This window comes from Aphidius gifuensis, linkage group LG4, assembly GCF_014905175.1.
Source record: "Aphidius gifuensis isolate YNYX2018 linkage group LG4, ASM1490517v1, whole genome shotgun sequence".
Classification (NCBI taxonomy): domain Eukaryota; kingdom Metazoa; phylum Arthropoda; class Insecta; order Hymenoptera; family Braconidae; genus Aphidius; species Aphidius gifuensis.
The window spans coordinates 13,275,074-13,288,771 of NC_057791.1; the positions used below are offsets into that span (position 1 = coordinate 13,275,074).

At 28.2% G+C, this 13,698-nt stretch overlaps 2 protein-coding genes across 2 annotated transcripts; both read right to left on the reverse strand.

Moving 5' to 3' along the window:
- Nucleotides 1-9,206: 9,206 nt before the first annotated feature.
- LOC122853871 lies at nucleotides 9,207-9,935 on the reverse strand. Its single transcript, XM_044154281.1, has 3 exons — nucleotides 9,769-9,935; nucleotides 9,481-9,682; nucleotides 9,207-9,325 (listed from the first exon to the last, which is right to left on the reverse strand). The coding sequence occupies exons 1-3, from the start codon at nucleotides 9,919-9,921 to the stop codon at nucleotides 9,207-9,209; spliced, it is 474 nt and encodes a 157-aa protein (XP_044010216.1). The 5' UTR covers nucleotides 9,922-9,935.
- A 147-nt stretch (nucleotides 9,936-10,082) lies between these two features.
- LOC122853872 lies at nucleotides 10,083-11,787 on the reverse strand. Its single transcript, XM_044154282.1, has 5 exons — nucleotides 11,652-11,787; nucleotides 11,392-11,568; nucleotides 10,923-11,102; nucleotides 10,645-10,807; nucleotides 10,083-10,149 (listed from the first exon to the last, which is right to left on the reverse strand). Exons 1-5 carry the CDS (start codon nucleotides 11,785-11,787, stop codon nucleotides 10,083-10,085), a joined length of 723 nt encoding a protein of 240 aa, XP_044010217.1.
- Between the last annotated feature and the right edge of the window lie 1,911 nt (nucleotides 11,788-13,698).

The window sequence follows — 13,698 nt, forward strand, 5'->3', positions numbered from 1 at the left end:
CATATCTGAAGAGTCTATGACAATAGCAAAAAAAGCTGTTGACGAAGATGATAAAGTGATAAAACATTTCAAAGACAGTACAGGGGAACTGGCAAGAGTTTATGATGGGGAAATGATTAAGGCAGATAGAGGCTTCCCCCACCTTTTGATATATCGGGAAAGGGAAACAACCAACACAGCCATGTATTTATTTATCTGTGTGCCATTTCAACTTCGGCTTTTTCCGATTGAGAGAGAGAGAGCGATAATAAATTTTAGAGAAAGATGAATGAAGAGAACTTGTTTAGCGTCACCTGGCATCATTTACTGTAAACTATTTTTATACAAATATTATTTTAACATATATATATATATATAATATAATTGTCGTGGTTTTCGCAACTTTCGTCATTTTTGTATATAGTGTGTCTGTGTGTGGTTTACATATATTTTGTAACGAGATTTGGCAGATCTTGCGCTCCCGAAAATGATTAGAGGTCTGGTCTGAGGGGTTTTATCGACTGAGTCGCTAATTAATACCACTGGTTTGTGAGTGGCCTCGGTAGTGACATCTATTTTCGCCTGAATGTCAGTGTTGACTTGGTAGACATCCGCCACGAGCGGATAATCCGGATTCCTACATTGGCCACGTCAGATTCGTATCTCCTACTTCGACACTCCCACCGGAGAGTCGCATCGAGGTGTGCGCACAGATGGTCGTATGGAGTGGGTCAAACGGGCGTGGGGATTCTCTATAAAACTGGGGATTGCTGGCATCTCACTGCCAGTCAGGGGGGTAGCACTACGTGTATTTTTTTCTGGAATTATATTTTTCCCTAACTGAAGATTTTTCTTATGCGCAGAGACCGATTTTTGCGTTTGGGTGAAAGGAGAGGAGAATGTGGATAATATGACAATAATATCTTCAATATCGCCTCAAACTATGCTACCGACTGATTTATTTTATAATTTGAAATGTGATTAATATTTTTTATTTTTATTTATTTATTGAATAACGTATCATAAATAAAAAGCTATAGGAAAAATGTCTGTAAAAAAAATGTAGCCACATGTAAATTTATAGAAATTTAATTTTGCCAAAGAAATAAACATGTGGGCAACATCCTTTCCTTAGCTAATATTTTTCCCATAGCTTTTTATTAATTTATAGAAATAAAAAACTATAGAAAAAATGGCAGCTAAGGGAAAGAAGTTGTTTACCTGTAAATTTCTTTGGCAAATTTAATTCTATATAAATTAACAGGTAAACAATTTCCTTTCCTTAGCTAATATTTTTCACATAGCTTTTTATTCATTTATATAAATAAAAAACTATAGGAAGAATGGTAGCTAAGGAAAGGAAGTTGTTTACCTGTTAATTTATCTAAAAGAAAATTTTGCCAAAGAAATTAACAGGTGAACAACTTGCTTTCCATAGCTAGAGAATTATGTTTTAAGAAAATAATGTTGCTTAAAATAAGATTTTTTGGCAACCTCAATTCCTTAGTTAAATCTTTTCCTTAGCTACTGCTTTTCCTTGGAATTTTTATTTATTTTAAAAATAAAATACATGTAAATTTATTTTATGAAAATACAAATGTCCAAGGAAAAGCAGTAGCTAAGGAAAAGATGTAGCTAAGGAATTAATGTTGCCAAAAAATATATATTTCAAGCAAATATTTTTCTTTAAAACATAATTCTTTGGCAACATTAATACTTTAGCTACATCTTTTCCTTAGCTACTGCTTTTCCTTGGACATTTTTATTTTTTTTTAATAAAAATACATATGTTTTATCTATTTAATAAATTAAAATGTCCAAGGAAAAGCAGTAGCTAAGAAAAAGATGTAGCTAAGGAATTAATGTTGCCAAAAAATATATATTTCAAGCAAATATATTTCTTTAAAACATAATTCTTTGGCAACATTAATTCCTTAGCTACATCTTTTCCTTAGCTACTGCTTTTACTTGGACATTTTTATTTTTGAAGTGAAACTTCTTTAGAATGGGCAGTGAAAAAAAAAAACAAAAGATGGATGCAACGAAAGTAACGGTATGAAGGTAAGTAATTTTAAATTATTTTTTATCTTGTTTTATTTATTTATTCCCTTGACAACGATACAAAAAAATTTGTTTAAAATTTTAGTTTCATGAAAGATTCAAGAGACAAAGGTGAATATTAAGGTTAAAACTTCTATTATATACAATATATAATTTATTATGTTATTTTTGATCAAATAATGAGTATTTAAAATTAATCTGTTAAATAAACGAACAATACACAAGATAATAGTTATTCAAGTGCTTGACATAATACGACAGCAACATCATAATCACAATACCAAACAACAATAAATAATATGTGAATGAAACGCAAAGATAGCAAAGATGGTAATTTAGATTGTATAGGATTTCAAGAGACAATTAATGACACTGAAATATTATCAAAAACATCTGATAAATGTACTGGTAATCCTAAATCAGTAAAATTTAAAATAGGACCAGGTGCTATACCAATGTCTGGTAATTTTCATGAGACTTGTACTGGTAGTTGTAATAATATTTTAAATCAAATAATGAGTATTTGAAATAAATCTGTTCAATAATCAAATAATACACAAGATAGTGGTTATTCAAGTGCTTGTGCTTGCCATGATCGAAATAAATTCAAGATCTTGAATGAATTTGTTAAGGACAAAAAAATGGAACAGATGATTAAATATTGAATCATTCAATGAAACAACAACAACTAATAATTTAATAAATGATGTACCGAGTGGAAATCAAAATAACAATAACAACATTGATCATATATAAACAGCAGCAATCATAATAGAACAAATGCATGGTGGCGGCGATGAAGCACCATCATGTGTTTGTGGTTATTTCGCTCATAAAAAAGATGTTAAAAAAATCGATCATTATTTGACATTAAATTTTTTTAACATCAAATAGTTCAAATAACTTACGAACTAACTAACCGAGAGACTTCGTACCAGGCTCAAAAGAAGCGCATTAAAAAACTCTATCGCCTGCGTTATAGGTTTTTTGCTCTATTGATAATAGTTTTTGATCAAAAAACTAAAATGTAAATTTTGAAAAAATTTTTTTTTCTTACTTAAAAATTTGTGGTGTCTAAACTCTCCAATTTTTAGAATTTCTAAAATAATATTTCCGAAAAAATATAAAAAGAAAGAATGTTCGAAGTTGAAACTTTAAATTTTAAAAATCAATGAAGTAGTTGGACAAAAGACTTTAGAAATTTCATAAACAAATAATAGATTTTTTTCTTTTTTTCTCTTCATTGATATGTATTTTTCCCTTTCCACGAAGTAAAATACTGCTTTTAAAATATCAGATACAAAAAATATCAGTTTAGGAAAATATAATTGGCGTAACTTTACAATTTTCATAGGTACATAAGGCTTGTAGATATCTCGTTGTGACTGTAGCTTCAATGTCTTACTGTGCAGTGTCTTACTGTGCAGTATTGTACTGCATAACAGTTCTTCTTTTCAATACGATTCGTTACGAGAAAGAAAAAAAAAAAAAAAAATGCGATCTGAAATTTTCAAAGTCTCGCGATACCAGCGGGACTTTCAGTCGATACTCTCGGTCTCGGTATCGGTATCGTTTTATTGACTGAAGGAGATCTCGGTCTCGGTCTCGCGTCTCGCGAGACGACGCATGCGAGACCGAGACTAGTCTTAAAGTCTTAAGTTTTAAACTGTTATTGAGAGAAAAAAAAAACCGTAATGCCGTCACTAGATTTTTTTTAGGCGCATAATTTGAGCCTAATACGAATTCCCTATCTTGATTATAACAAAAGTTATGGCTCGCCGAAAAAAAAATAAAAAAAACTGACCAAAAAATGTCATCATAGAGTTGAAATAAAATGTTTATAAGGCTCCAAAAAAAGCTTTGAAAAACTCTATTGCCTTTCTTTTAAATATGAATAATGTTTTCGGTAATTAACGGTTAAAATATGTCTAAGCAATAAAAATAACAATGGCCCTAGCCGGAGTATTGAAAGTTTTCAATTTCCAACAGGTAACGCTGGCCACATGACCCAACAAATGTTACCAGGTCTTTTTTTTTTATTCAAATATTGAAGAGATAGCTACTAAATTAAAATTAAATTTATTTCCATTATAATTTGTATTGATTTTATTTATATTTTTCAGGCTGTAACATGTCAGATTACGAGGCTGAAATCCGATTTTTATTGAAACGTCACAATGGCATAATTGATTTTTATTGGAATAAATCACGACCAAAGCGCGGTGTCAACTGAAAACAGTCATAACTTGGCCAAATTTAAAGATATAGACGTCATATTGTGCTTGTTTTAAAGGTTATAAAAAACTCTACAACTAATTTTTAATGATTTTTTATGCTACTATTTCCGTTTCATTCGAAAAACAGACAATTGTCGTTACCAAATGCTACTTTTTGAATTAATTGGTAATTACATTGCATATAAGTATTTTGTTTATAACGATGATCTTTAAAAAAAAATTGCATTTTCAAGGTCTTTAAAGGAGGAACATATTACATCCTATTACTTTTTTTGTCAGATTAATATTTAATTATAAATAAACCGTAAGTAGATCAATATAAAATTTTTCACTTACTGAAAATTAAAAAAAAAAATTGATAAGCTGGCATATTTTTTTCATTTATTATGTAATCCTGATTGACTGAGGCCTAGAGTTACGAGCTATTTATGTGCTAATTATGTGTATAAAGAAAAAAATTTATTTATAATAAATTTTTTATTATCAATAATTATGCTAGCTTTCAACGAAAGCTAGCTCAGATTTTTCATTTAATATTCGACAGAAATCAAGGAAGGCCCTAAATTATGAGCTATTTACGAGCTCAGTATGTGTGTAAACAAAAAAATTTATTTATAATTATTTTTTTTTTTTTTTAAATTTTAAGCCTTACTTGATCAGGATTACATGACTAATAAAAAAGTTATGCTAGCTTACGATAAAAGCTAGAATAATTGTTGATAAAAAAAAAAATTATTTTAAATAAATTTTTTTTTACACCTATAAGTAGCTCGTAAGTAGCTCATAATTAAGGGCCTTACTTGATTTGTGTCGAATAATAAATCAAAAAGTTGTGCAAGCTTTTGTTAAAAGCTAGCATAATTATTGATAAAAAAAAAATTTATTATAAATAATGGCGCTAAAATTGGCGTCTAAGCTAGCGTCCAGAAATTTGAAGTACAGAGAACATAGGGGTTTTCTTGGGCCCGGCCCTTATCTTTTATAATTAATATTATTAAACTAGAGCTATCCTCGTAATTTTTTTTTTATTAAATTGTTTAGGGTGTAAGCTAGTTTAGGAAAAAAAAATGGGAATTTTCGAAATGATCAAAAGAGGGTAGGGGGTGGATTTCAATTGTTTTTTGATTGCGATAATTACAAATTTGAATTTCTTGTGTCTCTGTCATTTGCCGCAGAGGGCGTTAGCTTCTGATATTAAGAAAAATAAAAACAATTGAAATCTACCCCCTCTCCCTTTTGACCATTTCAAAAATTCCCATTTTTTTCCTAAACTAGCTTTGATCCTAAACAATTTGGTAAAAAAAAAATTACGAGGATGGCTCAACTCCATCATAGACAAAAAAATTATTTAGCCAACAACCCTTGAATTTGATCTCTTTAAATACGATGTTACTTATTCCAGAAGGATGTTTTTTCATATTTGTGACTTCTTTGGGGTATATTAATACCTAATTAATAATCTCTAATAAATTATATTAAATTTCATATCATTTTTAATTATTTATCAATGATGGGACCTTGGAACCCGAATCATCCCTGGATCAGGAGATTCGAGACGCTATCTTAGACGCCAATTTCAGCGCCATTTATGAATAAATTTTTTCTTTACACACATAATTAGTACATAAATAGCTCGTAACTCTAGGCCTCAGTTAATCAGGATTACATAATAAATGAAAAAAATATGCCAGCTTATCAATTTTTTTTTTTAATTTTCAGTAAGTGAAAAATTTTATATTGATCTACTTACGGTTTATTTATAATTAAATATTAATCTGACAAAAAAAATAATAGGATGTAATATGTTCCTCCTTTAAAAACCTTGAAAATGCCATTTTTTTTTAAAGATTATCGTTATAAACAAAATACTTATATGCAATGTAATTACCAATTAATTTAAAAAGTGGCATTTGGTAACGACAACTGTCTGTTTTTCGAACGAAACGGAAATAGTAGCATAAAAAATCATTAGGAATTAGTTGTAATGTTTTTTATAACCTTTAAAACAAGCACAATATGACGTCTATATCTTTAAATTTGGCCAAGTTATGACTGTTTTCAGTTGACACCGCGCTTTGGTCGTGATTTATTCCAATAAAAATCAATTATGCCGTTGTGACGTTTCAATAAAAATCGGAAAAAAAAAAACTTTAATCTATTTTGTCATTTTCATTGAGAACAAAAATTTTCATGCACTGGAGGCCAAAAAAAAAAATATTTTTTTTTTTTGAATAGGTCTAATATATATACACAGGTAACACCTCATTGACGATGTCACATGACAGGTCAATGTGGTGGGAGACATCAAATATGCGCAGGATAATTCTATCTCGCTACAATATTAAATCAATTATTATTGGTTGTAAAAAAGTGAAGAATGCATGAAGAATACTTTAACATCAACATCAACAAACAAGAATATTGTTGCACCATCAATTGATTCATTAGACAAATTTGCAAGTATTTCTATGTTTATTTATCTATCTATTGATTATTATTATTATTATTCTTTAATCTTGCAATCAATTAATTAATTAATTAATAGATGAATTAAAAATTACTTGGATAAGTAACATATTTTGGGTGACACAATAAGTTGGACTGCTCTCTGATAATTTAATCCAACTTGAAATATCTATTTGTTCGCAGTGTTAAATTGACACGACGAGTACAGGTATATCGATAGATTTAATATAAAGACAGTAAGCTGTATAATTATTACATAAATAAAAAATTATATTATTATAATTTTATGTTCAGTAATTATTATTTTTTTTTTTAGGTTAGAAGTGATGTTTTGACAATTGAGTGCCAAAATCTCACGTGGTTGAGAGGCGAGCTGATTTTTGCGACTTTCGTAATTTTCTAAGTCAGACGAATATTCAAAAAATCTTACGACACACAATATATCAAAAATACCCAATAAATTTATAAATTAAATGTTTATTCATCAAAACATATAACATAGGTTCATAGATTAATACTAAATGATGTTCCACTAATGGAAGCATATATAAATACAATATTTAATAACATACATTTATTTAAAAATAAAGTTGTAATGAATATTTTCGCTGGAACTGGTAAGTTGTATGTAAAAAAAAAAATAAATGAATATTAAAAAAACTTGTCATTATTAATTTTATAAGCATCAACAGGAATACTGTTAACTTTTTGTGGTCAAAATCAAGACACATGAGCAATTGATTTAGTGTCAGATTAAATCGGTCAATCGGTTTACCAATAAATTTATCTTGACGATGTGTTCATGTGTATGGTGGTTCTTTCGTCTCCACTTTTAATCTGTAAATATGCCATGTGGCATCATCAAAAGTATGGCCAACCATCAGTATTTTAGCTAAAGATTTTACTTAATTATAATTAGAATAATTTACATTATTCTTTTATCTTCTTTATCAAATATATTTTTTATTGTTATCAAAATTATTTCTTCGAATTTTTTAGCTATCTTTTTTTCAGCTTTTTCAAGAATAATTTTTCGAATCTCTTGATCAATAATTTTTTTACTCTCTTCTTCATCTTCTTCATTATGCAATATTTCAGATTGTTCATACTCTTTGTCATCCATCATTTCATCAACAATTTTTTCAGGTTCATTGGTTATTTTTTCTGTTTCTTCATTAATAATTTTTTTTTTTTCTTCATCAACCATTCTTTCTGCTTCTTTATCAAATATTTTTTCACCTGCTTTATCATCATTAATTTCATACTCTTCATCATGTAATATTTTATATTGTACATATTCTTCTTCATCCATCTCTTCATCAACAATTTTTTCAGGTTCATTGGTTATTTTTTCTGTTTCTTCATTAATAATTATTTTTTTTTCTTTATCAACCATTTCTTCATCTTCTATATCAAACATTTTTTCACCTGCTTTATCATCATTAGTTATTTTTTCAGATTCATTATTAGTTTCATACTCTTCATCGTGTAATATTTCATATTGTACATACTCTTCTTCTGGTTCACCATTAATCTCTTCTCGTTTATCACCAGTTTCTTTTTCAGCATCAATAATTAATAATTCTTCATTTATTTCAGCATGTTGTGATGATGTGCTTGGCTGAGCTGGTTCATGTTGAGGGTTACTTTGTTGTTGTGATATTAGACTATTTTTTATTTCATGTCTCTGATTTTTTTTCCATTGTGCTTTTGCTCATCAAACGTTAAGCTGTGAATGTGTTTCCATGTTTGTTTTTCATTTTTGTTCCATTTAAGAAACTCACCAGATGAATCAGCAATTAAAGAATGCCGGGCATCACATTTTGTCATATAACCCCTTTTAAAAAATAAATAAATAAAGAAATAAATAAATAAATTATTAGTTAATTAAATAAATGCATAAATAAATAATACCTATGATTTCCTAATAATGAATTACCACATAGTTTACAATAAAAGGTGACTGTATAATATTTAAGGCCTTCATTTAACAATGGTAATGTTTCTCTATTGTTGTCAAGTCTTTTTTTATTTGTATTTTCAATGTGTGAATTTCTTTGTTGGACTAGTTTGGTGTTTGTTGTTGATCAAGCTGTATGAATATCTTGTTTTTTTTTTTTAGGGAATTTTAATTTCCTATTGTTTTCGCTTTTCATCTGCCCCCCCCCCCCCCCAACCGGACCTCTTTGAAAATTTTCTAAGTCTCTACCCGTGTAGAAAAATATGCGTCCGGATGAATTCATAAAGAATTCACCATGAAATCATTATGAGTTCACCACGAAATTCCGTCAACGAAACAAATATGAACTTGTTAATTCATAGTAAATACATGGTGAATTCATAACAGCTTCACAGATTCATGGTGACTTCTTTATGAATCCATAAGAAATGTAACTTTTTTTTTTCAATTGCAACAGAAAAAACATTTATTTAACCAGAAAATGAGAATCAAATCAAATACAATTAAGCAGCTTTTTTTTTCTTTTCCGTTTCTCGTAAAGTACAACACATTTTCATTATTTTTTTATGAAATTCTGGTTTGGATAGTCTACTTGATTTGCGACATGTGTTGTGAACATATTCTGAAATATCAAAGTATACTGGTAAGGTAATAATCTAATCATTAATTCTTACATTATTGAGAGTTAGTAATAAATAATAAATAAGAGAGTATAAGAGAGTAATAATAAATAATAAATTATCAATAATGCAGTAATTATAATGAAAAGATTATTACCTTCAATAGCTTCATATTGGTTTTTTGGAATCATTTCTCTACCAGTCTTTTCTTTTACTGTCATTCTTGCGAGGTTATCTTTTCCAATCATTTTCTTGAAGATTTGTCGTGCCATTTCTCCGGGATTGCCACGTAAAAATTTTGTTGTGTTGATTATCCAGTTTTTGTCCACCTCAATTTTAGACTTTTGAATCAGCAAGTTCTAAAATAAATTTTTACAATATAATATACACATTTTTTAGAATTGAAATTCAATATAATATTTTATTTTCTAGTATTTTAACCTACCACATCTCTCTCGATATTTATTAATGTATTTTTAGAAGAATGTTGTTGTGGTGGAGTTGAATTTGATACAGACGATGTTGACGCTGATGATCTATTTGAGTTGCAAGCTACCACATCAAAATTATCAATTTTTTCGTTTTTTTTTTCGATCATTTTTACTTTATGTAACTCTAAGTCTTCTACAGCATTTTCAAGAAATATTATATTCGCCATCGTAGCTAGATAAAGAATAGTTGTGTTAGTAGAATTTGTAAAATATTTTTAAAAAAATTATTATAATTATACCAGTGTTTGTACTGCTTGTTGGATCTTCATTAGATTGGTATTGTAAGCCAAGACTTGTACTCAGAGCCTTCAAATATTTTATAATCCCAAATGTTTCTAAACAGATAATTTTTTTTAGTAGTTCAATTATTTTATTATTATCAAAACTTTCTGACTTACCTGATAATGTGGGCTGATATTCTGGTGTAATTTTATTGCATGTATCTGCTTTCGTTTAATCATTATCTGAGTTAACGATGTCTGATTGTTCTATATCAGAATAATTTTGTTTTTCATTTTTTTGTTTTTTATTGATTACGTTTTCATCTGAAGATGAAATATGGTCTATCGACGTCACTAATAAATAAATGGAATATAAAGAAACATGACGTTTAAACAATAATAAAAAAATCTTGAAAATATGAAACATACATACGTTTTTAATGGTTTTTTGTCATCATCTTCATCAGAGTTTGAATTAGAACTATCACTGTACGTAATGCCAAGAATATGTGTAGGCAATTTGGAATTTTAGTCAAATTGTCTGGGCTCTTGCACACACTCGTGTCGACACGTGAACTTAATCGAATCTTTTTACTATCATTTTCTAACTCGTGTTGATCTGAGTCATCATCAGTTGAAGTATCGATGATGGTCTGAATAGATTTAATATTTTTTTTTACATATTTTTTATTTTTTTCAGGCTTTTTCTGTCTCTGTTCATGTTCGTCTGATGAATAATTGTCTTCTGAATTTACTTCATATGTTTTTATGTCTTTATTTATAAAGTATAAAGTAATTCAAAACATGTAAAAATAGGAAAAAACGATTAGTTAATAATAAGCTCATTTAAATAAAAGTAGAAAAATATTCTATAGGTTTTATCTTACTCTTGTTTGTCTGTAAAACGCTTTCATATGTGTTAGATAAATAATCATCATCATCCGTAGAAATATTGTGAAAATTCTGTTGGTGTCGTTTATTAGTAGTTGCTATTGGTGACGGAAGTTGACGTTTTTTAAAGCTTTTATTATTTTCATCAATGCTTACAAGTATATCTTCTTTCAAGCCTTGAAAAAATAAAAATTAAAAAAGGTAAATTATTAATCACAGACAATATGAATACAAATAAAAAAATACAATTTTTTGATAGCATTTTTACCTTGTTGGTGTCGTTTATTAGTAGTTGATATTGGTGACGGAAGTTGATGTTTTTTTAAGCTTTTATTATTTTCATCAATGCTTACAAGTATATCTTCTTTTAAGCCTTGAAAAAATAAAAATTAAAAAAGGTAAATTATTAATCACAGACAATATGAATACAAATAAAAAAATACAATTTTTTGATAGCATTTTTACCTTGCGTTGCTTCTTCAGTAATATTTGGTAAATCTGCTATTTCTTCATCGATATTGTGATGAATTACTTTTTTTTTTAAATATTTAGTTTCTTTATCTGGGTTGATATTAATATCTGGCAATTTGATAATAATGCCATTTATATCAACTTCTATTGCATCAAGGAACATCTTGTTGTCTAGAAAAGAAAAAAATTTATTAAGAAATTGAAAAAAAATATCTAAGGTTACATGCCACAAAAATATATGTACGAACACATACCATTTTTTAATAATATCCTTGCACTAACCCATTTACCTCCCCATTTAACTTCACTATTTTTTTTTTTTTGTCGCACATTTTTTGATAAAACGGTATCAATATTTTGAGTTTCTTGAAAAAAAGCAAGAGAATACATTTTTATTTGGGTTTTAATAAATTTGTGTTAATATTAAAACAAATGCATGAGCTACACTATACAGCAAGAAAATGCTCCTTGGTAACGTATTCCAACAAACAAATGCATGAGCTACCGTATAGCAACAAGTTTGTTTACTTACGTTACTTGACTACCTAATATAAATAAACATATGAATAAATAAATAAATAATATTCAATTAAAAAAAAATAAAAAGCTTTAACTTTTAATCGTATAAAAATTCAACATAATAATATTAAATTAATATAATAAATATCAATATATTAATTTATTTAGAATATTGACTGTGCCCGTAAAAAGAAAAAGACTCTTACTCATAAACATTTAAAATGTCTCGACGTAATCGAGAATATCATGAATACTCGAGGACTACTCAATGGCGTATTAGAAAAAAATTAAAGGCTGATTTTTCGTCCAGTGAAGACGAAAACCATATAGAAAATTGTAAGGTTTTTATATTTATACATTTATATGATATAATATAAAATTAATAAATAAATAAATATTTAGCGCATGAAAACGTGGCTGACAGACGTTTCTTCGTGCCAAGAGTATCCGATGAGTTTCAAATGTCACAGAGTGATTCATCATCCTTGAGTGGAAATGAAGAAATTTCACGACAGTGTATGTATTTTTTAAATCTAAATTTTAATTTTTTTACGATTAAAAATGACATTAATACATAAGCCTTAACTAGTAAAAAAGCTTTGAAATTTCTTACTTGCTTAAATAGATATATCAACATACACAATGTATAAAACATAAAAATAAAATTAATAAAAATATTTAAAAAATAGCTTTACAAAGTGGCATCGAGTCAGATTCGAGCAATGGTCTTCAAGATGTTTATTTCGACGCCAGTAGTACGGAATATGACAGATCAGACGAGCAAAGTACTTGTTCACATGATGAATCTACTCATGGCTGCGATTCTTCTTCATCAGAAGAGGCTTTTTCCACTGAGTCATCAGACGACAGTGAAAATGATGAAAATGAATACTTAAAAAATAATTTATTCAAGTCTATCGATGAACCATTATACACAGGAGCACCTATAACTCTTGGAGAGAGTATATTATCTGTTCTAATATTTACTATTCGACATAAACTTAGTAAAAGTTGTCTTGCTGATTTACTCCAATTAATTTTTTTACATTGCATACAGCCAAACCTTTGCATTAAATCTGTTTATAAATTTAAAAAATTTTTTTCAAAAAATCAGACATATTATAAAAAACATTTTTTCTGTTCTGATTGTTACACAAAAGTTATGAACACTAATTCAGTATGTCCAAAATGCCAATCGAGTTTAAATATTAATTATTTTCTAGAAATACCAATCATACCGCAAATTGAAAAACTTATGAATAGACCGGGCTTTGTTGATAAATTAGTATCTCGTTTCAATCGTAAAAAAATATTTGAAAATAATTTAGAGGATATTTTTGATGGCTCACTATATAAAAAATTTACTGAGAACAATGGTTTTTTAAATCACTTATGGAATTTATCTTTTACGTGGAACACCGACGGAATAGCAATTTTTAAATCTTCAAAATTACAAACTTGGCCATTTTTTCTGCAAATCAACGAACTGCCTTTTGCAGATAGATGTAAAAAAGAAAACATTATATTGCCTGGTATTTGGTCTGGAGGTGAGAAGCCAAAAGTAAATTTATTTTTAAGTGTTTTCCGTGAATCATTCTTGCAATTATATAGAGGGATTGAAATGACTATTAATAATATCAATGTAATTATTCGGGCAAAGCTAATTTGTGGGACGGGTGATATACCAGCGCGCTCATCAATGTTAAATATGAAACAACACCTAGCATCTTTCGGCTGTTTAATTTGCAAAATAAAAACTATAGTTGTTGATAATATTCGAAT

Coding starts and splice junctions, on each gene's coding strand:
- LOC122853872 (XM_044154282.1), bottom strand. CDS start 11,787: ATGTATTCTCTTGCTTTTTTTCAAGAAACTCAAAATATTGATACCGTT. Junction 10,808..10,922: donor CGTTTTACAGACAAACAAGA/GTAAGATAAAAC, acceptor TTATAAATAAAG/ACATAAAAACATATGAAGTA. Junction 10,150..10,644: donor GATGACTCAGATCAACACGA/GTTAGAAAATGA, acceptor TTATCTGTTTAG/AAACATTTGGGATTATAAAA.
- LOC122853871 (XM_044154281.1), bottom strand. CDS start 9,921: ATGATCGAAAAAAAAAACGAAAAAATTGATAATTTTGATGTGGTAGCT. Junction 9,683..9,768: donor TAAATATCGAGAGAGATGTG/GTAGGTTAAAAT, acceptor AATTTATTTTAG/AACTTGCTGATTCAAAAGTC. Junction 9,326..9,480: donor CCAATATGAAGCTATTGAAG/GTAATAATCTTT, acceptor TTGATATTTCAG/AATATGTTCACAACACATGT.